Consider the following 23,649-nt stretch of genomic DNA (forward strand, 5'->3'; position numbering starts at 1 on the left):
GTGATGAGAGTTATTAGATGGGATGAGTTTGAGACGAAGTTGATTGACGGTGGATGCCAAAACCAAAAGAATCACCGCCTTACTTGTTGACGGTGGTGTCTTATTATAGTACCAGAAGCCTGGTCAAAGGTCAGATGAGGGGTATCCATTGGTACCAGGTCTCCAAGCTCGTCACGTTGCTTGCGTGTGCATCCGTACTTGGTCATTCAACTTTGAGGTCTGCCCAGGACCCCTGGAGCCACACGGACCGATGCCGCACGAGGGCCAACCACTGAGGTAAAGGGTGAACACCCCGTCCTGCTCGTCCGGAGTCTGATAGTTTTACGGAGAGAGATATGATGTCATGTGGCCGGGATCTTGTCTTGATCAAGTTCAAGGACCCTTATTGCCTAGAGTGTACAGGGGACCGCGCAAGGCTACGACACCAGAAGTTACATATACGTTATATCTACAGGAATAGTATGGCTCCAGGAGTCCAGAATGGAGGAGTGTGCCGTTGAAACAAGGCATCAGACAAGTGCGGGAAGTGGAAACTGTCTATCCGCATTCAGATCCAACTGAAAACCCCATGGATGAAATATAAAATTAATTAAAAAAAATTTTAATTTTTTTTAATTTTTAAATTTTTTTTTTTTAAATTTTTTTTTTGGCTAGGTGTGTTTTTTTCGCAGCGCTCGGTTAATGAACTGTCGTTTAGTGAAATTATACGAAATTTAGCCTCTAAGTGCTGGGACGGATTCCTATGCCGTATTAGGTATACCGCGCTTTCCCAGGTAAGATAGCCATAACGCTAGGTACTTACCTCAAGGTACCTCACTTCAACGGTTAAGCTACCCTGCACGTAGCCTCGGCATACGATTGGAGTGACAATCCGCGTCAAAGGTCAATCTTGACCTTCTCTCATGCCTCACACATCAATTGTAAGCTACAGCCTAGTTGCTCGACGGACCGGCTGTATCCATGGCAGCATCACCCTCTCTTCCGCTTCGGCGACTTCTTAAGCAGCCTGCAACATGGGCTCCCCCCAATACGACAGGCTTGCGAACCTCGGCCCGTCGCCAGCAGGTTTGGCTCCGATGCTATCACCAAGGCGTTAATGCAGGTACGTTGCTTTGTTTTTGATAGTCTCCCTAGGCTATAGCCCATTGAGCTGACAGTATGTTTTTGTAGGCGCAGCGTCGCAACCGACAAGCCCTTCCCGATTCCGCAAAGCTATCAGCTTTGGCGCGTTTGGACTGCTATTTGCAAGCCTGGGTTTCGTTGCAGCGGCGAGTCCCCTAGTGCCTGGTCTACTTGACGCAGCAAAACCCCGTTCCGATGAAGATACCTTGCGCGCCTACGTGCCCGAGAACGACGAGGCCGAAAAAGTGAATGATTTCATCAACAGTCACCCAATTGCGGTAGAGATGCGCCAGAACCCCGATATGACCGAATCTCGCCCCCACATGAAACTCCCCGATGCGCTGCGGCGGCATAATCTCACTGGCGGTACGCTTCTTGGACCTGGCCGGATTACAGTGCCCCCTGTATGCTGGACTGAAGAGGGAGGCAAGTCTCTCGTGTCAATCACCCATCTTGGTACAGATATTTGCGGTCACCCTGGCATTGTGCACGGTGGATTGCTTGCTACAATGCTTGACGAGGGACTGGCGCGATGCTGCTTCGGTGCTCTTCCACACAAGGTGGGCGTTACCGCTAAGCTTGAGATCAACTATAGAAAGCCAGTGCATGCAGGCACGTATGTCGTTTTGCGGGCGCGCACGACGAGAGTAGAGGGGCGTAAGGCATGGGTAGAGGGCCAGCTGGAAACGCTGCCAGTGGACGGAGAAGAGCCTCTTGTCCTGGCGCAAGCCTCTGCACTTTTTGTCTCTCCCAGATTTGCATCGGCGAGTGACCCTTTTTCTCACTGTTTGGATCATTGAGCCATAATACTAATATCTGGAAAGGTCATGGCGAAGCTGAACGCGACTTAAGGTCTTCGCAAACTGGAGCGCGACCTTTCGATTCTTAAGGTACTCACACCGAATTTCCACTAGTCGGAGGGAATGCGCTGAGATAAATGGACAGAAGAGACGGTGCCAAATCCGTAGGGGGTTTTGCGAGAGCTCTACTGACTGAGCTGAAAGCGCATGTTCAACCCGATCCGATATATATAGAGACCATCCAAGCCAGTAGACCGCCAATCCTCTTGTAAGGCAGATGGATTGGTAGATGGCTTTTAAGGGTGCGCACAGAATAGCCCCCTCTCAGACTAGCAGCATGTGGTGGATAGGCTATAGATGGCCCCGCGACCCAGCTTGAGCTGATAGACAGCTTGCAACTGAGGAAGTGTGGCCGGTGAAGAGAGATGGATGCTAATCAGCATAAAGTTCAACTGATTTTTCTCTTTTGGTGGAATGAACGACTCTAATTGAGGATAGTTGTGATGTTTAAACTAAACATGTCTTCCGCAAGGTAGTCACGGGAGGTCACTGGGTAAGTCGGAGGAGGCTTCGGCACCGACGTGAAGCGCGGCGCGGCATCCGGGAACGGAGCGGGAGTCGGCACTCGGCCAGTCGGAGGCAGTACTTCAAAATGGGCCAGGAACCAGCTAGATTACAGGCCTCTGACGTGTAAGGTCCCGCCAAGCGATGATCCACCTCTAGCCGATCTGACGCCATCGCTCGGCGCAGACTCGCAGTGCTCCGGTACGGAGCTCATGCATGATGCTGCGGATTCCATTCATTTTTTCTTACTGCGTTATGGGTCATTGGGTGCTTACCTACGAGTATCCGTAAGGTACGGAGCCTTGATGTGGAATGGGCCAAAGCCGTGCAAAGTACCTCTCTTGTGATGCCACTCTTTACTCTGTAGTATTTGGGAGTTCTGGGTACATCGCCCGGCTCTGACTTCTCCGTGATCTTAGCTTGTGAAGTGAAAAACAAGAGGGAAAAATGGAGGGGGAGGAGGTGGGGTGAAAAGCAACCACCCTACTCGGTCCGTTGTCGTGAGAGTTGTGTGTCGCGCGCATCTGTGTATATGTATGAGTAGTTGCCGCTGCGCCTGGTTCCATTTCATACTTTCCATTCCTTCAACACCATTCTCCCCTTTAGTCCTTACCACCAGATACCCAATCGAATTCACAATGGCCACGTAAGTATGGATAAATCTTCAAATCCAGTTTCCGTCTTGACGGGACCGAAATTACCCCTCTATGATTTCCTTTCGTTATCCCACCGACCCCGCAGTCGTCGCGCCTGCTTGCGATAAATGCTCTCCAGCTCTTTGCCTTCACGTCCGCAACTCGATAGCCGGCAGAATGGCGAAAAAATTGGCTGACGTTTGGTCTCCGACATAATAGCAACATTACATGGCACCCATCACTCTCGCGCTCTGAGCGTAACCAGCTGCGCGGCCAGCGTGGTTTCACCCTCTGGCTGACAGGACTGTCCGCCTCTGGCAAGTCTACCGTAGCCACCGCTCTGGAGCAGCACCTCTTGCACCTAGGAGTTGCCGCCTACCGTTTGGACGGCGACAACGTTCGCTTTGGCCTCAACAAAGATCTCGGTTTCTCTGAGAAAGACCGCAATGAGAACATCCGTCGCATTGCTGAGGTATGGTCATTTACTCTACCCTTTGGACTCCATCTTCCAACCTAGGCACGGCCGTCCGTAGCGAGTGCACGACTAATACCGCCACAGGTTGCCAAGCTGTTTGCCGATTCTTCGACTGTTGCCATTACCTCCTTCATCTCGCCCTATCGTGCAGACCGCCAAGTAGCTCGCGAGCTGCACAGCCAGACTGGCCAGAGCACCAACGAGGCCATTCCATTCATCGAGGTATTTGTCGACGTGCCTCTCGAAGTTGCCGAGCAGCGTGACCCCAAGGGTCTGTACAAAAAGGCTAGGGCGGGAGAGATCAAGGATTTCACCGGCATTTCGGCCCCCTACGAGGCACCCGAGAAGCCCGAAATCGTCATTAGGACCGACAAGTCGAGCGTTGAGGAATGTGTGGCACAGATTGCCGAGTGGCTGATCAAGGAGGGTCTCATTACTACGAGTAAAACAGCCTGATGTGTACGGTCCTACGATTGCATGGGCGGCCGACTCTCATCTTGTTTTAACTAGGAGTTATCAACCGGCAATAGCCTAGAGCTTTCTAACCACGGTTCAACTGCCCCCTTTAAACATACCACGCGTTTTCAGTGCAAGCTTGCGTCTGAAATGCGGGAGCGCATGCACCCGCCATGCTGCAATTGTGTAGTTCCACGTAACTAAGGGAAGTCAAACTCGTAGTAAACGTAGGCCGTGTACTCATGTCCCTCGCCTCCGCCAAGCCCAACAGCAGCCATCTCGGACGACAATGCTGCGTCGTCTTTGGTGATTTTCCCGCGCTTGTCTCTGCCAAAGGCATTGCCTCCTAGGTACGAGTAGTTAGAGTCCAGTGCTGTCTTGACCTTCTTGACAAGCTTCGAATTCGTCTGTCCATCGAGTTAGCATACTGAGCAATGATTCGAACGAGAGATAGGGGTACTGACCTTGACAAGGACACTGACATAATCGAGCGGAAGTCCATAGCGGAGAACAGCCTCGACAAATACGCGCAATGCGAGCACATGCAGCCAGATCATGACGCTCTCGCTCCAGCCTGTCCGGCCGATTCTCAGAGCCTCTCCCCATGTCTTCTTCTCTTCACGAGCCACCCGGTCAAGCTCACGTTGCTCTTCTTCCTTTCCGCCCTCCACGTACTTGTATTGGCGTGGAGTCCATTTTTGCTCGCGACACTTCGCCAGGAACTCGGCACTGTGTTTTTTGAATGACGTGGCGGCGTACAAGGTGAACTCTTCATCCGTCGCAACCTGCACGGCAGACCGGGGGACCACCATCGGCGCCAGTGTTTCGTAACTCTTCAAGAAGTCTTTCTTTGCATTGTTCGGCACAACAACAAGGTGCGTCTCTAGGTATTCCGAGTCTTGGATAAGGAGCGCGGGATCGACGACGGGAGTGAGGGACTTTGTCGCAAGGTTGCCACTACAATACCGCTATCAGCTATTCATTCGGCGTTGAGCCAGAAGGAGGAAGGTTAGGCCTCGGAAGTAATACGTACGTCTGCTTGCGCTGGAGAGTGGTGAAGTTTGTCTTGACTGAGTTATACTGGTTGAACTTGCTCTTGACATCGTTGTCGGTAGTGACAAGTTCCTGGCGGTTCATTAGTTTCCTTTGGACCGAATCTCGGGATGGCACCCCAGATTCACGCCAGCGAGACAAGCGCTGTACAACAAAGTCCCACTGCGAATCGGTTGGCCCTAGTCCGCCCTCTCTCCACGTACCTTTTGCAGTGTATCAACGAGTTCGCTCAAGGGTTTATCGGCGCGGTATCGGACCTTGTTCCAGGAAAACGAGTTGACGTACTGGTCGGTAGGCTCTGAGAAACAACCGCCATTAGCAAGATGTACACGATGTTTGTGAATCATGCAGCAGCAACGAGACGGTGCCCTAGACGTTTCTTACTATCGTTGACCATCTTCTGCTGGGAAATTTTGTCCTCATCACCATCGAGGATTGACTTCAATGAGTCGGCAACCTTGGCAACAACAGCCTCGCAGGTGGACTCCAACTTGGCAAGGTCGTCGGCTTGTTGGACCAAGGCATCCAGGGTGCCGATCTTGAAATCGGGGATGTTGAAGGGGCGGGCACTACCATTTTCGGCTGAAATGGTAGCGCTCAACGCGGAGATGGCGTCGTCCTTATCTCCAGAATCGAAGATGCCGAGAGGCAGAGAGACGAGGGCATATTTGGTAGACATGCTTCTTGAACTGGATCGGACGCCGGCTAGCTAACCATGCGGCTATGTCAGAGCCTCGGAGGGTCTAGGTCAATGAGGCGAGGTAAGGTTACGGTAGGTGAGGTCGAGAGAGCTATCGGAAGGTAGGCGGAGTTAGTTGGGTCGGCCGATGCACTCAAAGGGAAGGTAGAAGATGAGAAGCTGTCAACTTACCTGGAGGCTGGGGTTTTGAGCAACACCCGCTAATGAGCAATAAGTAGGTATGCCAACTCCAGTAGAGAAATCGCACATGAGTAGGTAGCTAGGTATGATGTTGTCAATTGAGGGCCGGGGCGGGATGAAATGCAGCACCGCCTACGGATACCTTACCTAGATAGTAGTGGAGGAGAGGACCTTGGGTGCTGCTAAGCTGAGGCCAGCCTCTGAGCCTACGGCCTTGCTCCATGTAGCCCCCTACCTGCGCAACGGTAAACTGCGAACAAGGTACGCACCGCAATGCCCGTTTTGAAGTACAAACTGGGATTACTTGGGTGGGAAAGGTACGCATCCCACTTGGCCACAATCAGGTACCTAGACTCCTCGCCATCTAGTGGGGCGCAGTAGTCGAGTACCTTAGCACCCACGCACCTTACGGAGTAGGTACCTCAAAGCTGGGCGGTGGTTCGTCACTCGCACTGCGATAATCTGATAGGAAGGTAGCCAGCGGGTCTGCTGCCATTTCCACCAGCTAATAAGCTGGTGGGTGGTAGCCTACCTTACTGGACATGGAAAGCTGCTAATAAATGCTCTACCTAGCTTGACCTCTCCGCTCGACGTCCCGATGTTGTCCAACGCTGCTCACGCCATACCTTCTCAACTTCGACAGCCACTGCGCCTTCGCAGAGCGTAAGTCTTGTTCAGATATCGCCCAGCGGGTTCTGGTTCCTTGTCTATCTCCCCTTCTGGTTCTTCACCCATCGCGAATGCGCACCGCTAGATTTCATTGTCGCTAATTCATCGTGGCTCCAGACGATCGAGGGTTTCTCGCTTTGGTACGATCTAAGTCGCTACTTCGGCCGAATCGAACAACGATGACGATCAGCTCGTGCCGTTGGATTGTCAAAGAGAGAAGCTGACCCGGCAAGTTACCACATGCTGTCGAGCGGCCTTGGTGATCCATTCAGGGTTCCGTGATGCCCTCTTGCAACCGCGAGTTGTAGCATACGTATTTATTACCATTTGGATCAAGGGCCGGACGAGACTTCTTGCCGCGGGAGAAAGCCCACGAGACACGGCTGTGCTCCAATTCTTCTTTGAGGGACGATGCTGAGCCTGTGATGCGCTTGCCGTCCACAGCCATGGCCACAACTGCAGGTAGGTGCAAAGCATGAAGCGGGCTGTTTCTGCGTCCCGACTAATCGTATTCTGCAAAGCATCTCCTCAACCCTCACACCCTGCGCGACCCCCTACACCTCTTGCTGATACCTCTACCGCCACCGGCACTGGCACCGGCACGGACACCGCTGCTGGCACTCGCAATGGTTCTGCATCGCAAACCCCTTTATTGGGCGTTACGAGTGAAGGAGGTTTGTAGACTATTTCTATCTCTTCAATGCTCCTGTCTATTGGACGCTCGAGTAGGAACACTGACGAGACGTGGCTGACATTCAAGCTGTAGGTGCGGCCAATGGATTCGGTGTCTTGCAACATACTGGCCCGCCGGTACAGGATGATATCCCAGGCCTTTACAGAGATGGACGTGTACGTAACCCTGTGCCCAGTAAGCTGAAGGGCAAGACCGATGCGTCGAAAGGAAACTTTGGAGTCATGCACATAGACCTCACAACTACCAACGAAAGTAGGGAGCGTGATGCAGCAGCCAAACGCACGAGTGAGGGAACGCAGCTTGCGGCCAGACTGGCCCAAACGGACCGTTACGTTCCAATCAGACGGAGCAAATTTGTCTATCGACCAGAAGTACATGCCTCGAATAGTCCACCGCAGCTCAACGCTCCGCAACCGAACGCACCGCAACTCAATAAACCGCAGCAAAATGCACCACAGCTAAATACACCGCAGCTGAATGTGCAAGTCAATGCGCCGCAGCTAAATGCACCGCAATCCAATAAACCGCAACTCAACAAACCATGGCCCCATAGACCGTCGCTCACTACGCCGCAGCTGAATGCACCGCAACTCGATACACCGCAGCTCAGCCGACCGCAGCTCAATGCGCCATATAATAGAGAGCCTGTCGGAGAAACAGCCCGCCAGGGGAAGAGGACCTCGGCACTCACAGCCGCGGAGACGACAGCTGAACAAGCTCGACTCTTGACTCTGTTACGAAGCCTGGACCCTGATCTGGTTGTTGACCAGCTCTGCAAGGGACTGGAATTCTTTGGAGGAGTTGCCAGCGAGCACACATCACCTGGCGGATCATTTCCGGTCAGCGCCGAGGCGAATGGGTCTGGGTCTCTCTTTGTTGGCTGGCTGGCAGAGATCTTTCCGGCTCTAGGCCAGGAGCCACTACCGAGCGCACAACAAACGAACTTGAGACGACCACGTGGTCGTCCCAAAGGAAGCAGAAATGCGAAGGGAAAGCAAGTTGATCATGTTGGGCAGCGACTGGCTTCGGGAGCTCGTGCAGCAGGAGCAACAACGGACAACAGTGCGGTTGATGACACGGTGGAAAGAGCTGCGGTTGATGATAGCTGGGTCGATGTTGATGACACTGTTGCAGATACTGAAGGAGAGAACTCGCAAGTGAACGTCGAGCGGGTGGTAACGACTCCAGCTTCTAGTCGGGCAGTATCCGGCCCAGGCGCTTCCGGTGGAATGCCGGAATCTGGCTCCACTCAGACCTCGACAATCACGCCGACCCCTAAGCGAAGAGGGAGACCCAAAGGCTCAAAAAACCGACCGAAAGATGTGGCGCCCTTAGCTGACGATGCTCCTGAGGATACAAATGGTGTATCTGAGAGCCCAGCGATAGTACAGTCAACGGCAGTTAATCCTCCCGAATCATCAAGCACAACCGGCGGTCTTGGTGAGCTCGGAACATCGCACGTCAAGAAACGTAAGGGAGGCCCTGGCCGTCCTAAGGGATCCAAGAATCGACCGAAAGAATCGGTAATTGTGCCTGACTCTCAACCTCAACCACCACCGCCTACATCGGTTGCAAACGACCAACGAAGTGGGCCACAGTCCGCCGTAGTGGGTGATTCGGATCTGGCGGTGCCTGCTGCTAATTCCACATCATCTACCCGAGGCCAACATCACGATGTGGAACCTGGCAATCAAGTGAATATGGCTTCTCAGCCGGCGCCGGAGACTATCAGCGAACCTGCTGCCGCGAAGCCACAAGCTAGCGAAGCCTACAGAGCTGCAAAGCGCAAAAGGAAGGCTTCTCAAGAAGGCAGAAACAGCAATGCCGGTAATGAGTCGCTGACAGCTGCCTCAGCTTCAGATCAAAATCATGCCGGTGGGCTTACTGCAATCACCAGCGAGAGCCCTTCATCGCCGCAGATGACCCGGTCTCAAGGATCACGAGTTCAGGATCGCACGCAGGCCCATCAACCAGTGACCAAGAGACAGAAATTACCGGGTCATCAGCACCAAGATGCTGCCTCAAACAGCCGAATGACGCAAGCTAGCCAGAATAGTCAGACTGGACAAAGGGGCCAGCGCGGGTCACAATCGATAGAGTCAACGCGGACAACCCTTCAAAACAGCAGCCTCATAGATGCAAATACTACTAATTTGCAGAGGTCAAGGAATCAGATGAGCGGCTCTGCAAACCGATCATCGCTCCAACAGCCCGTCGACACGCAGCAACCTCAGTCTGATCTGCGACTTCGATACAGCCAGAGCCTCGCAGCCTCATCCGCCAGCCGAGGAGTCGAAAGGGCCGAGGCAGCGGAACCCTACTCGTTGAACGTATCATCAAGGCAAGGCATGTACGATCAAGGCGGTTTGGCTCAGGAGCAACAGCATCAACATCTCTTCCATCAGCAAGAGCAACACCGGCCCATTTTACAGAACCGACCTAATGGCAGTCAGCACCGCCTTAGCAGCTCGGGTACCGGCCAAATTCCGTCAACACTAGGGCAAAATGGGGACAACTATACAGAGTCTACAAGTGACGCAGAGTATCACGGGCTAGTGGGCCTTCAGCAGCCTACGTATAGCACCCACATGACCGGATCCGCGAGCACGCGAGAAGACAGCTACCGTTCTTCGACGCCACGGCCGATACAGCATCAATCTTCTACATTACACGCACGGCAGGAACACCCAGTGCAGAATACGGCAATGTCGTCTTATCAGGACTATTCCGACTCGGCATTTTTGGCGAGTCTGACAACGGTTAATCAAGCCAGCTTGGCAATGAGCCCCACACAATACAATGTCAACGGTGCGGAGATGCAGCGTGCATCGCCGAACATTAACTCAACGTATGGCTCGTCACATTTGGGCCAGTCGTCTTTTGATGGCAGCATGACAGAATCTGCAATGAGAGAACGCATGTATCATACTTCGAGACGTCAGTAGATAAAGACGTAGCTGCAACGAGCGCCCGCCTCTTGCGCCGCCTCTAGGTACATTGTGTTATTGGCACCTTGCCCCGACTGACTTCTATGGTTGTCACGACGGCCGTTGTCAAGGGCTTAGGCTGGATTCCCTGCCCTCTACCTATGGGGGCGCGCCACGGAAGACTTGCGCCAAACATTTGGGTGGCCTTCTCAATGGTGATTTAAAGCAACGTCTGGCACAAAGATCAAGCTGGGTCGATGCGCCTCCATCGCATGGGTGAAGAACGAGTGCATGCACGTTGGTAATCCGCGACAGGCCTGTATGGGAAAAGAGCATGTTGTTCATCAAGTGAATTGTTTGACTTGACTATGGGCAAGCGAATGCCAATCGGTCCTGGCTATGACAAGACTATAAAACTAAATGGAAGACAGTTTGATGTTGGTATCTTTATCCAGATCCCAGGTATTGCACCCCTCTCCATGCTGGCCCGAACAAAAGAGAATGATGGGGAAAATAAAGAGTCAAATATCCAAAGACAAGCTCCGCTTGAGTTCCAATGGGCCAAATTCCAGGCCAACCTTAACGCCCTTAAATGCTCAACACGACACGCCGGTTCTCATGCGCCGTCCATGGCATCTTCATCTATCGCTTCGAGCGGAGGACGAATGGATTCCGGTGTACTTCGTCCGTACCACCACTCATCCTCCTCGTCCATGCCATCATCGCGGATTAATTCCAACATTACTTGTGCATTGCGTTTGATATCCTGGGTACGCTCAACGATGCCCCGCTCTAATATCAAAGCTTCCGCAGTTTTGAGCCAGATCTCTTGCAAGCTAGGGAGGTCAGCTAGTACGTGTCGGACGTGCTCACGCTCCAGCGGTCCCATGGGCATGCCGGCTGACAGACTTGTGTTGAATACCAAGTTCGTATCGGAATCGACTGGATCTTCTAGAGAAGCCCGGGAGGCACGGCGCGCTGATATTCCATCATGTTGTGTCGACTTGGTAGAATCTTTGACCGAAATGGAAGACTTCTTTCGGCCCATGCCCATAATACCGCGTCGCTGTTTTGGGGTTGGGTCGATCGGGTCCTTGGCGACACAGTTGTACCAAACGTCAACAGCTCCCCGCCTGCTGTTGTATCCCTTTATCTCCCAAAGCCTCTCCACTTGTCGCAAGCCTCCAACACACAGAATGGCGACGTGAACCTCATCTGGAGGTCTTTCCTTCAGGTAGCCTCGCAACGATCTTTCAACACGCCCGGCATAAGATGGCGGGCGTAACCGTCGGCAAAATGACGAGATGACCAGAGGGAAGACTTGGTGGACTCGCAAAAGCGTCTGATCGTCGTACATATTCATGATCCGAGTCTCAATCGGATTCAGTGTAAATGGCTCGTGCAGCAAGCCATGACCATTGTGGTCGAGGATGTGTTGTAAGTGCAGCTTTCGATAGGTTTCGAAGAAATGGAACAAGGTGAAAAGAAGTGGTATCAGGCGACGACGCATACGTTCATGTTGAGGGGCGAACTCGAGGCGCTGTGATTCCGTTGTTCTGAGGAAGATTTCTTTGGTAATCCATTCGCACATGAGGTATGATAATTTCGCGGCGACGTGCAAACGATGCCACAAGCCGCACAGGTGATGGAAATTGGCGGCGGTAGATTCGTTAGACGGGTAAAGACGCAAGGCGTATGCCGGAATGTGACGTTCCAAATGGTGGCGAACGATGGGCGCCTCGTTTAATGTCACAATAGCGTGCCAGGATTTCGAGACTTTGCGAAGATTCAAGACATCCGTCAATGGCAGTGATGAAATGACTTGAATCTGAAGCTCAGTAGGCAGCGCTAGAAACAATTGGCCAAGGGATTGCCTAGCGATATGTTAGAACTGGTAGCTGTAACCGCACGTCGGCTCTAGGAGAGGATGGCTAACGTCTTTGGCTTCGCGAACGCTGTGTACTGTTCACGGTGATCTGCCTGCGATGTTGACTTGTTTTGGAGGATCGAGACCTTGGATCTCAGACTGAACAATCGGCTCTTCTCGGTACGCTTCTGATCTGAGGGTCGGGGGTTCTCGGCATTGGCTTCGTTTGACTTGGACGTTCGTAATGGCAGAATAAAGGTAGATGTAGACTGAGACGAAATCGGCGGGGATGGGTACGGTTGAGAGGATGGCGTCTGAGGATTGCGTAATTGGTGAAGCTGCTGGGCTTCGCGGGTCGCAGGGGACTCATTGAGCTGATTGAGTTTGCTGAAGTAGCGCTCGGAAGCGAACTCGGTGATATGCGGCGGATCCATGTTAGTGCTATCGCGCTGGACGATGGCTCAGCCTGGAATAAGAGAAAACGAGGTATAGAAAGTCCAGCATAAGGTCGCGGTACGCTGTGTTGAGAACCGGGGGGTTAACGACGGGCGGGAATCGGAGAGTCGACGATGCCGTGCATTCGCGGCTCAAACATGGCTGAACATTGAAGATATCGACAGTGGTTCGGAAGCGGAAATAATCGTAGGGAGTGATTTAAACGAACAGGCTTGCGCCCGGCGTCGATTGGGATGGTATATTCGAGAGTGCAGACTTCGAGAGTCGATAGCGAGGGGGTCGAATCCAACGACAACGGTAATGTAGGAGGGTATCGAGACTGGATGTCCGAGAAGATGGGCCGAGGGGGGACGAGTCGGAGCAAGAGGCGAAGAAATATGGCGAATGAGCGTAGGCGACAAAGACGAGTCGAATAAGGAGATGAAAGACGAACGATAGTGTTGTAGAGACACGGGACGTTGTGGTGTCGTTTTGGGCGTGATGGTCAAAGTTGCTTGGGATATGAGGATGCGAGGAAGAAATGGAGGAGGAGGAGGGAGGGGGCACAGAGAGAGCGCGAGGGTGCTGGAGAGGCCCGTCAAAGTCGGGTCACTTTCTGGCAGGCAGTACGTTCGGCACCTGGCAGTGGGAGAAAAGCGGTGGTGGTGCAGTCAGGCTTAGGTTCCTTGAATCCTTGGTGGGTGGATGAGAGTGGGTAGAACCGTAGAACCTCTCTGTGGGCGACGTCGGTATGCACGAATGGTACCTAACGTAAGGTATGGGTATGGTCAAGCCTGGGGAACTTGGTAGATACTGACAGTCACCTCAGTCTGTAGGCGCAGACGCGGGTAAGGCGATGGTGAGGCTTTGGTAGGTACGGATAGAGAAGAGACAACGAGAGTAGTAGAGTGGAACTGAAGGCCAGGAACGGGAGAGAGGTAGATGCAAGAAAGCGAGAGAGGGATCGGCTATTCGCTGATGCTGGGTGGCCCGGCGGTATGTGCGGTGAATTAGTGGAGGTCCAAGTGAAGAAGGGCACCTGCTGGCCTAGGGGGGGGGTGATGATCCCGAAGCGGCGTTTGGCACTGTGATGCAACGGCGCTGACTGGCTGCGTCTTCGGAGAAGTAAGGGCCGTAGAAGCGTCTTTTAGGGGGTACCTCACTTAACTTACCTATCAATTGTGGGTATTTTACCGTGTATCTTTTTCTTCACTACCACAGTATGATGGGCGTGGACGACGGAAGCGAAAGAGAGCGGCCGAGGAAAGCACCGTAAAGGTGCGCGGACGAAGCTTTTCATCCCCACAGCCTGGCAAGCCGCAAGTGAAAGTCGCATGCTTTTTTTTTTTTTTTTTTTTTTTTTTACATAGAGTACATCTGGTGCGGGCTTCTTCCTTCCTTCATTTTTTCCCGCTTTAGTCACTAATTGACCCTTGACTCTATCCGTGGATGTCTCTTCATCCATTTTGCCATCGGGTCTGGAGTACGAATACATATACGAAGGCTAGGTACACCAACCACTTGACTCGAGCGGCAACTGCAATTGCGAATGTCATAATGACAATCTAGCAGGTTTCCATCGGCGAGATAGGTACGTACTAATTCAGATACACGGTTGTCTTTTCGTCCTTCGTAGGTATCTTCTCATTTCGCAGTTCAACATACGACTTCCATTCCTCGGCTGTTCTACGGGCCCTATGGCGGTTCTTCGTCTCCATTTCCCATGGAAGCCATCTTCAAGACCCACGCGTTGATCCCGGGGCCCGGGGAACTGAAGGTGAACCCGCCCGATGCCGCTCAAACTTCTTCGCCGTGTATCAAGCCTTTGCCATCAACTACATACGACCAAGCAGCCACGCAGCTTGGTGGTTTGGCTTGGGAATACTAAAGGCTCCTCTCGGCCATCGTCCCGTGTTGAGTGGGCGATGGTCCATGGCTACCTTTAGTTCAGCGGGCGCAAAGAGGTATTCCTAGACGGTTTGCACCGATGCAGTACCGGGTTGTGCAAACGACCTAGGAGAGAAGCCCGACAGAGATCCAGGCGGAGCCTCTACGGCGGGATGCTCTCGCTCTTTTTCCCATTGGTTCATTGGTGTTGCAAAGCCCGATTCGATGCTATCACGGATAGATGCTTTGCCTTTTCCAAGGCTGCTAATTGGAAATGGTCTCAGTCGCCCTAGAAGTGCCTGGACCGACTTTGATGATCCAGGGCCGATTGCAAAATACGCCCGAGACAATACCGTACCAAGTGCTTCATCGGAGACAAGTCCATCCGCATGCACTAGGCAGTGGCAGTCTGGAAACTTTTCTCTATCGGCGGGTATATCAATCCTATGACGTGCAAGAAAGTAATGTGAACCAGATGAAGTCCACGTTAAGCATGCCGGTACTGATCCTTATTCATCAATCATAATGTCCCATGTTTCGTCTCATTCTCGCGGTACTTTTTCGCAGCCGGCCGGAATGAGACGGCCAGCGGGCTGCGGGCATCGCCGGCACCACCGATCCGGGCTCATTGTTTTTCACGCCTTCTTCATGTATCCGTACGAAGTACACACGGGTGGCTTCTATGCTTCGCGGTGCGCCACAAAGTAAGTAGTGAAGTACGGAGTACACCGGGACACAGAGCGCGCACCGCCCACAAAAACTTGCCATACGAATGATTCGGACGGAGACATATGTTATCGAAGACACAATGCCTACCTGAGGTGTCTTGGAAGGTATGTGATCGTGGTAAGGAACCTAAAGTGAAGGAGATACGCCCAACGCATACATTTCCCACCTTGCGCATGCTTATTAAGGGCCAGATACTACAAAAGCATCTATCAAATTCGTGATGAAAACACTTGTCAGTGTTCCGTACAGTATCTACGATTACCTTAGCTGCTGGTACCTTATACTCGCACTTGTTCACGCTGCACCTTAGATAGCAAACCCAGATGGAATTTAGCACCTGTTGTGAAGTTACGAAGTCAATGTCTGTCAGTGCCAACTTGAACAAGGCCCATGGGGTCAAATGGAACGCGGTAGATTGGACCGAAGTGGCCGAAGTTGAAGCGATGGAACTGACACAAGCGGCTAGGCGCTGTCTCGGATGGACAAGCTGCGTTGGACGCAGCGGGGGGAACGGGGACAGTGGGGTGTACGAATACCGGGGAAGTAAAGTAAACCGTAAGTGCTACGGTGCCACAGTACCAGTTTGACCTCCCGCCAGGCTCAGCCCAATCATGAACACTGTAACTCAAAAGAGTGAGGTACCTCGATGCCGTGATGCAATTGGAAGATACGGTGGTAGGTACTTGTGAGGAAGTACCGTCAGAAAAGTCCAGATGGCGTGGTGGAGCGCCCCTCGGGCCTACCGCGGCCTTTCTGTTCTCTTAGGTTCTTAGTCTTCGCCCTTCCCTCCCCTCCGCATTCGTCACAGCCGATAATTTCTCCCTCCAACCTTTCAGGTCGTTTTCCGGCCGCTTGGCCACCTTTGGTGGATTACCTTTCCCTTCAAGTACCGTTATCCGCTCCGCTCTCAAGTGGCTAGTGAGTAACGTTTTACCGGCTCCATACGTACGCATCCGCACTCCTCCATACCGCACGGGAGCAGTAAAGAGAGGGAGGTCTAGCACTTTATAACATTATTCCGGTTGACCATCAGGCGCTCAGCGCTACGGACTACTGGAATAGGAAGGCGCATCGCTCGACTCAACGTGACTGACTGCATCATCGGAGTAGTATGTACATTGCCCTACAGATACGGGGCCGTGCTCCCTCTGTATTCCCGGTCCAATCCCAACGGGACCTGCACCTTGCACCCACTCGTAAACATCGAAAAATTGAGCGACTCAACCCACAAAGAGAACCTGGAACTTGAGTACTCGAAGCGCCATCGTCATTTGCCTACACGAAAGACATGTATCCGTCCTGTTGGTCAATCATGGTGCCGTCTTCCTTGGCCAGCTTCCCAGTATCCATTCACTAGCGGGCATCGACATCGGCCGAGAATACCCCGTGGATATGTGGGATTCTCTCCGCTCGTGGTCACAGGTTGCAACTCCCCTCTCAAACTTCTCCAGCTTTATCACAAATTTACACAATGATTGCACCTCCAGGCCCCATCCCCTCAATATTACTCCGCGTTTCCTCCGCTCTCTGAGCTGCTCCAGGGCCCAGGGACCAGGACAAATACTATCCGTAAGTACTGGCGGGTCTGTATCACCTTTAAACAGCCACACAGCCATGAATGCCAACCGTACTTTTGTACCTACCTGATTACCGACTGGGCGGCGAGGCCCGTACCTCTTGTTCACTAATAACAAGGGACCTTGTGATGCCGCGATACGCCTGGATTCACCTGGCATGTACGGAGTGAGGTATACGGACCTGCTTCCACGTTGATTCGTGATTTGTTTCCCGCCAGAACACCTAGTTCACTACCTTCTTATTCAGGTGTCACTCGATTACGTATCCTGAAAATAAGGGATGCTCTGTGAAGTTTCTCACAAGTAATAATCACGAATCTTCAATCGTGCCCGTGGCGTCAATCGCCTCCGCCACAACGGTCCGTACCTGATTGAACTGCACCCATCTCCGTCTCCGCATCCCACTCATCGCCAAGTCCGGGAACTTCCTCCTTTGAACTCATCTTAGTCATTGGTTTGTGCCGCTTCATCTACACCAGTGCAAACACCTCTGTCTCCTCCTCCGTCTCGAATCATTCGTCTTCATCAGAGACCAGACTCCGTTGTCGATTAACCACCTAGAACCCGTACCCCGGCTCAATCGCTGCACATAATTGCCACAATTGACTCGGCTCTGACGGATAGTTTTCACTGGCCGATAACGTCTGCTTTTCCTGTCCGGCGCTGACGGGGAAAGTACGCTATGCATGAGCAGTCTGAGTCTCTTACGCGCCTCGGTACTTGAGCAGGCCGCAAAACGCCCGGCCCCGCACCGCCTCGTGCCCGCAAAAACCACCTCACGCCGGACCACAATCGGGTCAGGACCGGAAGGAGACAGAGATATGGGGACGCTAGGTAGCACTCGGGCTTCCTCGCCACCTCAAGTTACGTCGACTAGAACGCATCTTCCCGGTCCGCCAACAAGCACCGATCCCGATTCTGCCGCCGACACTGCACCCTTTGCCCTGGGCCGGTTTGAGTTCGAGACGGGCAAGGGTAATGAGGGCACCAAGATCCTGATGGTGGAATGGGACCCCTCGATATCTCCGGCTTTCTCTGCGCCGGGATCCGACCTCTCATCACCGCCAACCAAGTCTTGGGACGTTTCATGGGATGGTAAGACAACCCATCTTCCAGCAAGCGACGACGTCAAAGGAACGCATAAGCGCGTGTACTTCCTACTTCCCCCGGGTGCCATTGTTCCTCCCACCGTTGCCATTACTCATCCTGACGGTACCGCCCTCACCATCAAACCCCTTCCGGCCATCTTCCCGCCAGGCCTGGCTGCCAGTGAATTAGAAACTGGAACACGTGGGGTTCTTCACACCATCTGGGCCAAGAAGAGACTCCGTGAACTTCAACAAGAGATCGATGCTGAGAAAATGACAAACGCCGAAAGCGTTGGCTTAGAAATGGTGCTCCAGGAGCAGCAATGGGTCGTCGATCACTTTGGTCTTACTCCGAATGACAACGCCGTTGAAGGCCGGACGACGTCCGCATCACAGACTCTACCTGGTCCCATCTCTCCTCATACTCCTACGGGTGGCCGACTGGGAGAGAAGCTCAAGGGACTGAAACTCGCGACCTCTGTAGTAGATTTGATTGCTGGATCGGCTGGTGAGATGCCCGATGAATATCGTTGTACACATTCACCAAGCATGACTGACCTGGGAATCGCAGACAAGAACGCGCATCTTCGGCCCATATCGTTCTCGCCCGCCCCTAATGACGTGACTGTTCACTCCTCCTCCAACCCTGCGCGGGAGACGACGACTGCCAACCCGTCACTCGGAGGCTCAGCATCGTTGGACGCCATGCTCGCAGGAACCGGCCTTCACTCGAGGCAGCAAGACCAGGACCAGGAGGAGGAGCTTTTTGCACTTCCGATGAGCCCTCGTAGTCCTGAGATGAAACGGAGCCCCTTCAGCTTCGCTTGAAGGTAGTGGTTGTTCCGCGGCCAACACCACTTCCCGCTCCAATGAATTTGAATATGATGCTTAGGGAAAGGGGGGCTGCGATATCCCTTGGACATTTCTCGTATGTGAGCGAATACAAAGGATGACAGCTGGATATGTACAGCACACCTTCGTAGACGGACCACGAACGCCCAGACAGGACTCATACGCTGCACGTCATAGCGTTTTTATTGTCATTTTTGCCATATTTCGTTAGCATGTAGGAGAGTAGCCTACATGCTTTCTTTCCACTCTTCCATTCTATAGAACGTTTCTTCCAGATATCTGCTAGTGGGATGTAGGCCTTCACGTTGCGTCCTCGCCAACAATACTACCACCGAGGAGCAACATTAGAAAGAAGCAGAAAAGTCATCGATATCCCATCGCGGTGGTTATCTTCGCTAGTTCCCATTCCTCGGTACAGCCAAGTGAGTCGCTTTCAATATTGGGGGGCCACCTTCCCCATTTCGCCTTCACTTGAAACCCCCAAACCCGTTGCCGGACTCGTTTCCATTTTATCTCCAGCCACCAACGCGACCTTCGTCCCACCGCTCCTTCCTCTCCTGCCGAAGATAGTAAAGCACCTTGGCGTCTCGATATCTCTTGATCCAGTCTAACGTCTCTCTCTCTGACGCATACGCGCCGTCTCCCTCCCCGTCGATAAAGCTCTCCTCTAGGACATGGCACACCGAGGCCTGCTCATGAACACCTTGCCCCAGGCGTTGATACATAGCAGCTGGTGAGAAGGGTGCCAAAGCGTGGTCCATGTCGGATTGCTTCTGCCGCCATTGGCGCTCGAGCGCATGCGTTGAAAGAAGCTGCGCTTGCGTCGTGGACCGCTGGTGGGCCAGACGAGCCTCGAGCTCGACTAGCCGTGACGCAAGCTCGAGATTCTCGTTCAGGGCCGCTTGAAGGGCCTGGTGAGATGACGAGAGAGACGGATGGATTGTGCTTGGTGCATGTGTCAGGGCGTTAAGGAGGTCCACGTTGGTCGCTATATCAGCGAGATCATGTTTTCTAAGACACATCATCAGCTTTGCACTAGCTCCGAAAAAGAATGGCGACGGCAGGTGATGCCACTGCCATATCCAAGAACGTACGCCTTGTCTTGCAACACCTTGGGAAGCCACTGTTCACCGGGGTCGGGCACGGGCTCAGGCCGGGCGATTTCGAGCCCGGCTGGCTGAGAGACCTGGCTCAAACGGCTCCCACCTGCACCCTCCGCGTCCGGTCCGGTGCCATGCTGAGGCGAGTTGAGCATATTCGGCGTGCCAATACGACTTGTGTCGTGGCTGCCCGGCTTAGGAGGAAGTACTGGTGGTGGAGGATCATGCATGATGTGGTCAGAAGCACACAGGTGATTAAATGTTGTAAAAAGGTATAACAAGAGGATCCTTATTTTCGAGACTTCAGGAAGGCTTTCAAGCCACTAGAACAACTTGGTAGACTGGCCAAATGTACTTCCTCCGAATATACGGAGATGTCAGCGTGGGTTGGGCGGGGATGGTGCTACAAGACGGAATGTGGCTGTGCTGTGGTTCAGCAGGCAGAGCATAGAGGTTCACAATGTGAAGCAGGGACCTTGTTTAGGGTGCCCCACAGCAGACAACTGAATCTAACCAATCAAAACTAGACCTGCTACTGAATTATACTTATTGCATACTTAAGCTCGTGTATACATACTATGATATCATGTCCGTAAATACGTATTCAATTATAAGTAGGAACTCAACATGGAATGGCTAAAAAAAAAGGCATGGAATACGTGACATTGTTTTTTTGCTGTTATGCTCTTTATTCGTGAGTCTTCAAAGTCTGATCTAACTACAACGACCACCTGCATTAATCAACTCGTCAGCCGATTGACTCTGGTGTGTTCCAGGCACATAATGCCCGGCCGAAGTCTCCCTGAGCGGCCAGCCATATGCCAGCTCAATCTCATGTAGACGTAACGCATCTCCAGTAGAGGCCCCAGAGCCCCCTTCCTTATCCCTAACAAACGTTGACTCGCCAGTAAACTGCCTAATTCAGTGCTTTACGGACCAAAGATCCCGTGACCATCCCATTTCACGTAGCTTCTTGCTACTCGAATTGGCCGCCTTCTTCTCGCCCGATGCAACGGCCAGAGCTTTGCTGCAGGCAGCAAAACACTCGACTAGTTCCTTCATTCGCTTAGCCTTGGTGAAGCACTCTGCCACATCAGAGCCCTTCTCCGCAATAGTAGCCGCCAGCTCCATGCACTCCAGAAAGTTATCCCTTGTCAGCGTCGTGCCAGCGAAATGGAGCGTGCTGACGTAGGCGAGCAGTGTCTCGGGGAGATATGCTTCCCGTAGCGCTTGCAACTCTTTATCCTCTTCTGTCGGGAACGGGTTAGTTCTGCTAGAGAACACGAGCAAGGAGCACGATTACCTTCACAAAGCAGCCAGCCATCCAGTAGAGGTCGTACGTGTTCTTTGACTGACTTAACCTCGTTGCCAACCTTCGTCCAGAAATCTCGTTTCACAGACGGGTCCCTGTAAGTGATTAGCAAGACGTTGTAGCCAGGGATCAGTTCGGCATACTCTCTTGACAGTTCCGCCAGTGAAGCGACAGTCTCCATTGTGTCCAAGGCTCTGACAAGGCACTCAAGTTCGCGTAATATCTTGGCGTCCGACACAACTTGGCTTGGGGAGAGGTCGACCGCACCCGCGGCTTCGAGCTGGTTGATCCAGAATTCTCCATCTCGTGTCCACCAAAGTTCGTCTTCTTCTTGTTCAGCGAAGTCGCTTGAGCGCATGCGTACAATGTCGTTGAATGGTACACGATTCGCGAAGCTCCTGGCCGCATTCAAGTGCATGGTCTCTGTGCGATTTGGGTTCTGGTTAGCGGATAGACGTCATCTGTTTGGTAAGGGCAGGGCCATACTTAGGAAATGCTTGTAAATCGCCACACCGATGGAAAAGACGTAAGGCCAGGCCTCGTCGACGAGTAGCAGCCATTCCACTGACCGAATCAACCGCTCGTCGACCGGATCGATGGTTTCGGGATCTTCCCCGAAGAAGTCCGTTTTGATGGAACGTCCGTACTTCAAGGACGCTGGGCCATCGTCCATGATCTGGAACTCCCGCATTGCATCGTTTTGAGCAGTATCGGGGTCCAAGGTCTGGAACAAGAATTGTGGTTGTGCCTTGACAAACTCCACTACGTCTAGCTCTGCTTTGCGAATTAAGCTGAGCTGGTCTAGACGAGCGTCGCTATCGGTGATGGGAAGTAAGTTGGTGCTCAACACTTGGAAGGCTCTTGATGGGTGGAGCCTGGAGCAGTACAGTGGTATCAACTCCTCCAAGCCTGCTAGACGGAGCAAGCTGATGTACTGTGTAATCGTGTTCTCTTGCAGTTCACGCCGACCATGATCCGAACTCATGGTCACGGCGTTCGATTGCAGAGCCCCAAGTTTATCGAGTGTATCGAAGATGATGAGTGCGTGAACAGCAATTCGCAGGCCATCGGGATTTTTGATGTCGGCGAACTTTTCCGTCACTACGTCGACGTTGCGACAGCTATCATCGGGCATGAGCGCAGATGCCTCCTTTGAATTTGCCTTCTGTGTGATGGCCACGCCCTGCTCATAGAAGTGTCGTTGGAGGTCTCTCGATATGATGGCCGCCTGGAGTGCCTTGACAGGTTCCAAAGCTTCTTTGCTCGTATGCGGGCTTGTCTCGAGGTTGCGGATCAGGCGTTGCTCCAACGTGGCAGCATCGCCATGGAACTGAACTGCGTCGAAAGCGGCGAATGATGAGCGGATGGTTGCTGATGCTTCCGGTGAGCATTGGCTGAGGAGGAAAGTATCGAACTGCGTGCGAACCAAAGCGTTGTAGTGCATGAACATGAAGTCGTCCCATGTTTTGCATACTCTTTGCACGCTAGGGATATCTCCTGACAACACTCCGTAAACTGCTCTCTCGATATCATCGGTGCCGCCTTGACGAGCTAGAGCAAAACACATGCGTCTCCAGAGAGCAAGCGCTGAAGGGTCGTCGACAAGATTCGTCTCCCCATGGTCACTTGCGAGAGGTAAGGCGGACATGGACACAGCCCTCCAAACTTCCGTTCTCTCCAAGCACCACTCTCGCGTAGTCTCTAAGCTACAGCCTCTTCGAAGAAGCTGAAAGCAGCCCACCCAGATGGCTCTCTCAAAGTACTCATCCTGCGGCTCCAACTTCCGACCCTGTCTGATCACAGAGTCTGGGTCTAGTTCGGCAACAAGTGGCGCCTTGTCTGAGTTGACCAGAGAGCGTGCCACCTCCGGAAAATGCACATCAAGCGGGCGTGAAGAACCAATCACACTCTTCTGCAGCTTGATGGCCGACCTTGTGTGTATCCAACCGTGAGCGATAATGTCTCCTCTGTCGGCGTTTTGCTGGAGCTCCCGGACGAGGTCGTCAATGTCGGGGCCAGCTCTCGCGCCTTGTTGTAACCATTCGAGAATGGTCTTCCTCTCCGTCGCCAATTGGTCGTTTGCGAGAAATGCCCTCCACAGATCTCCTCCATTGTTCGTAGCTTGCTGGTTTGCAGAGGTTTGAACAGAATATCTCAGTGGGATCAGGCGACGGACAAGATCCCACGTCTGTCTTTCTTGCTCCCACACTCGAATCTCTTCTGAACCTGCCGCAGCCTCTGCCTCTTCTTCATCGTCCAGGTCCATCTCGTTGTCGCCAATTGAACCCTGACGGCGGGGCTTGCGCAACTGTGACAGCTTTTCGGCGGCGTAGTCGTGGTATGCGTTTACCAGCCCCAATACCCTTGCGCGTTTCTCCTGATCGGTACCTTGATCCGCGAGGCAATCGTCGAGAATGTTCGCGAACACCTCAACTTCAGGCCCAATTCCGTCCATTTTCGGGAGTGCAATCGTCGAACGAGGTGGGATCTGGGGAAATATCGATTGGAAGTTTGCGCGAAACGGGGA

The 23,649-nt window shown here is 52.9% G+C and overlaps 7 protein-coding genes across 7 annotated transcripts; 3 read left to right on the forward strand and 4 right to left on the reverse strand.

Annotated features, from left to right (window-relative positions):
* Positions 1–960: 960 nt before the first annotated feature.
* BDP81DRAFT_459587 (Adenylylsulfate kinase-domain-containing protein) lies at positions 961–4,052 on the forward strand (the record flags this gene model as incomplete). Its single annotated transcript, XM_060593558.1, has 5 exons — positions 961–1,102; positions 1,267–1,890; position 2,224; positions 3,341–3,593; positions 3,681–4,052. The coding sequence occupies 5 exons, from the start codon at positions 961–963 to the stop codon at positions 4,050–4,052; spliced, it is 1,392 nt and encodes a 463-aa protein (XP_060447601.1).
* A 200-nt stretch (positions 4,053–4,252) lies between these two features.
* BDP81DRAFT_447887 (V-ATPase subunit C) lies at positions 4,253–5,784 on the reverse strand (the record flags this gene model as incomplete). The annotated part of the gene is made up of 5 exons (XM_060592236.1): positions 4,253–4,459; positions 4,517–5,009; positions 5,086–5,249; positions 5,309–5,403; positions 5,490–5,784. 5 exons carry the CDS (start codon positions 5,782–5,784, stop codon positions 4,253–4,255), a joined length of 1,254 nt encoding a protein of 417 aa, XP_060447602.1.
* A 1,174-nt stretch (positions 5,785–6,958) lies between these two features.
* Positions 6,959–10,364, forward strand: BDP81DRAFT_195014 (uncharacterized protein). The gene is made up of 3 exons (XM_060582463.1): positions 6,959–7,116; positions 7,176–7,328; positions 7,421–10,364. The coding sequence occupies exons 1-3, from the start codon at positions 7,080–7,082 to the stop codon at positions 10,291–10,293; spliced, it is 3,063 nt and encodes a 1,020-aa protein (XP_060447603.1). The 5' UTR covers positions 6,959–7,079; the 3' UTR covers positions 10,294–10,364.
* Positions 10,365–10,891: 527 nt separating this feature from the next.
* BDP81DRAFT_314768 (F-box domain-containing protein) lies at positions 10,892–12,576 on the reverse strand (the record flags this gene model as incomplete). Its single annotated transcript, XM_060584028.1, has 2 exons — positions 10,892–12,149; positions 12,212–12,576. The coding sequence occupies 2 exons, from the start codon at positions 12,574–12,576 to the stop codon at positions 10,892–10,894; spliced, it is 1,623 nt and encodes a 540-aa protein (XP_060447604.1).
* Positions 12,577–17,591: 5,015 nt separating this feature from the next.
* On the forward strand, positions 17,592–18,686 carry BDP81DRAFT_459590 (uncharacterized protein; the record flags this gene model as incomplete). The annotated part of the gene is made up of 2 exons (XM_060593559.1): positions 17,592–18,366; positions 18,430–18,686. 2 exons carry the CDS (start codon positions 17,592–17,594, stop codon positions 18,684–18,686), a joined length of 1,032 nt encoding a protein of 343 aa, XP_060447605.1.
* Positions 18,687–18,952: 266 nt separating this feature from the next.
* BDP81DRAFT_195057 (uncharacterized protein) lies at positions 18,953–20,183 on the reverse strand. Its single transcript, XM_060582464.1, has 2 exons — positions 19,805–20,183; positions 18,953–19,721 (listed from the first exon to the last, which is right to left on the reverse strand). The coding sequence occupies exons 1-2, from the start codon at positions 20,038–20,040 to the stop codon at positions 19,220–19,222; spliced, it is 738 nt and encodes a 245-aa protein (XP_060447606.1). The 5' UTR covers positions 20,041–20,183; the 3' UTR covers positions 18,953–19,219.
* Positions 20,184–20,731: 548 nt separating this feature from the next.
* On the reverse strand, positions 20,732–23,577 carry BDP81DRAFT_314349 (nuclear pore protein 84/107; the record flags this gene model as incomplete). Its single annotated transcript, XM_060583988.1, has 4 exons — positions 20,732–21,060; positions 21,114–21,217; positions 21,266–21,545; positions 21,609–23,577. 4 exons carry the CDS (start codon positions 23,575–23,577, stop codon positions 20,732–20,734), a joined length of 2,682 nt encoding a protein of 893 aa, XP_060447607.1.
* Positions 23,578–23,649: the final 72 nt, after the last annotated feature.

Source organism: Colletotrichum phormii, assembly GCF_030913505.1.
Source record: "Colletotrichum phormii strain CBS 102054 chromosome Unknown BDP81scaffold_6, whole genome shotgun sequence".
Taxonomy (NCBI): domain Eukaryota; kingdom Fungi; phylum Ascomycota; class Sordariomycetes; order Glomerellales; family Glomerellaceae; genus Colletotrichum; species Colletotrichum phormii.